This window comes from Pseudozyma flocculosa (assembly GCF_000417875.1).
Source record: "Pseudozyma flocculosa PF-1 unplaced genomic scaffold scaffold00030, whole genome shotgun sequence".
NCBI lineage: Eukaryota > Fungi > Basidiomycota > Ustilaginomycetes > Ustilaginales > Ustilaginaceae > Pseudozyma > Pseudozyma flocculosa.
This window is the reverse complement of record NW_006920898.1, coordinates 122,450-124,819: the sequence shown is the minus strand read 5'-3', so window position 1 is coordinate 124,819 and position 2,370 is coordinate 122,450. Positions and strand designations below refer to the sequence as shown.

General features: G+C 65.4%; 1 protein-coding gene across 1 annotated transcript in view; it reads right to left on the bottom strand.

Moving 5' to 3' along the window:
- Positions 1-522: 522 nt before the first annotated feature.
- PFL1_06772 (uncharacterized protein) overlaps positions 523-2,370 on the bottom strand; it is a gene marked incomplete at both ends in the record, with an annotated part of 5,365 nt that continues 3,517 nt past the window's right edge. The window contains 5 exons of the mRNA XM_007884318.1: positions 523-544; positions 679-761; positions 881-1,057; positions 1,156-1,344; positions 1,497-2,339. Coding sequence (XP_007882509.1) covers positions 523-544; positions 679-761; positions 881-1,057; positions 1,156-1,344; positions 1,497-2,339 — 1,314 coding nt within the window. The remainder of the gene's footprint in view (positions 545-678; positions 762-880; positions 1,058-1,155; positions 1,345-1,496; positions 2,340-2,370) is intronic.

Here is a 2,370-nt window from a genome sequence, read left to right as displayed (position 1 = left end):
CCCTAACTCCTCTCCGCGGCCGCGCGGAGTGAATTCACCTCGGCTCCGGAAATCCTCTGCCCTGCTGGCCCGCGCCGCTCAGCCCCGATTGGGCCAGGGCTGTGACAGCCCCTCACATATGCAAGTCCGATTTATCGAGGTTGGTGCAAAAGTGAATCGAGCTTGCAAGATAGCAGGCCCAGCCCTCTCAGGCTGGCACGTGTGACTCGGCATTTTTCACGCCGCGCGGGCACCGCAAGCGAGCGACGGTGCTCTGGATCTCGTCAGGCGACGGCGGGCGGCTGGGCAGATGAGTTTCGGTTCGGTAGCTGGTCGTCGTGGCATTCTTTATCTCTACAGTACGAGGCGCTCTCTTCATGTAGTCGTCGCCGCGGTCGTCAAGTGGGGCTGGAGTGGGGCGGTGGCACGACCGACGCGAGCCGGCGACATCGGTGGTGACTGAGGGGGGGCGGGATGTACGAGCAAGGGCGGGCGCGTGCTGGCATCGCGGGGCCGCCGGGACGGGCGAGCGGGCGGGTGAGCTCACATGACGTGCGGTGCGGTCCTGTTGGGGGCAAAGGGGCGAACAGCGGAGCAATCGCGGACAAGAATGCAGAGCCGCAAGACGCAGGTGAGAAGGCGGTCGAGAGGGACGAAAACGCGATGGGCGGACGCGGTGGCGAGGCGGCAGGCACTCACCAGGAGAACGACTTGAACTCGGCCTGGTCCTGCGCCGAGAGCACGCTGTGGACGGGCGTGAGGGTGGGCTTCTCGCTCGTGAACTGGCGGGGAGAGGGAGGACGCAGCGCATTGGACGCGACGAGGGCGGGTCAGCAATGAGACGCACTCGACGACGGGCGACGGCGACAGCGACGCGGCACAAGACACGTGTGAGGCTCACCTCGGTGTCGAACCAGCTCGTGTCGCTGGGGTTCTTGAGCGTCGGGCAAAAGGGCGGCGGGACGCGCTTGTGGAACATGTCGTCCCAATTGACGTCTCGGAAGAAGGGATGCGCCTTGATCTCCTCGGCGTCGGTGGGTCCGGACCCGAGGCGGCGCGCGGGGTCTCGCGTCAGCAGCTGCGAGAAAGGACGGCGGTCGCAGCGGAGGGGCAATGGCAAGTCAGTCGGGGCTGTCGATGAACGCTGTGCCGTTGCTGGGGCGCGTGCGGACCCACCTTTTCCAGGATCGAGACCGAGTCCTTTGGCATGTGGATCGGGTAGAGGGGCTCGTCCTCGAGGATGGCGTCAAAGATCTCGTCCTCGTCGTCGCCGCGGAAGGGCGCCTGGCCGAGGAGCATCTCGTAGATGAGGATACCAAACGCCCACCAGTCGACGGCGCGGCCGTAGCGCTGCTCGAGCAGGATCTGTGACGGGGGCGAGAGCGTGGGCGAAGGGGGCGAGGCCGATACGGGGTCAAAAGCAGAGGGCGGAAGGCGTCAGAGAGGAGCCTCGGGAAGGGCAGGTGCTCGAGGCGCCTCGAACGTGATGCGAGCGGGGCCGACGTCGGGGGACTCACCTCGGGCGCCATAAACTCGGGCGTGCCGCAAAAGGTGCTGGTGGTGTTGCCGTACCACATCTCCTCCTTGCACAGGCCGTAGTCGGCCACCTTGACGTGGCCGTCGAGGGTGAGGAGGATGTTGTCGAGCTTGAGGTCGCGGTAGATGATGCCCTGCTTGTGAAAGTACTCGAGCGCCAGCAACACCTCGGCGGCGTAGAACTTGGCGCGGCGCGGGGTAAACTGCTCGCGCTGGATGTGGAGCATCAAATCTCCGCCGCTGACGTACTCCATGACAAAGTAGACTCGGGTCTCTGTCTGGAAGCACGAGTGCAGGCCGAGCAAGAACGGGTGGCGCTCGCGGGCGGCGGCGAGGAAGACGCGCTTCTCGGACTTGGTGCTCTCGACCTCGTCGTTTTCGATGATGAACTCCTTCTTGAGCACCTTGATCGCGTACAGGTTGCCCGAGCGCTTCTCCTCGGCCAGCATGACCTTGCCGAAGTTGCCCTTGCCGAGCACGGCGAGGAAGTTGAAGTCGTTGAGCCCGATCTTGCGCTTCGACGAGACCGGGTTGCGCGGCGCCAGCGGCTGCGAGTTGACCTGCTGCGAGACGGCCGAGAGGTTCTTTTGGAGCTCGAGCTGCTGTTGCTGCTGCTGCTGTTGCTTGAGCGCCTGTGGCGATGCCATCTGCTGCTGCTGTTGTTGTTGTTGCTGCTGCTGCTGCTGCAGGTGGTGCGGGACGCCTTGGGCGGCAGGTGAGATGACGCTGCCGGGTCCAAAGCTTCCAGGGGCCTGCTGGCCTTGCGGACGTCCGCCGTAGCCTGGCTGCGGAGCCACGGCGCCGCCCGAAGGCGGACCGTGGTTCTGTGGCTGAGGCAGTGGTCTCGGAGGCCGG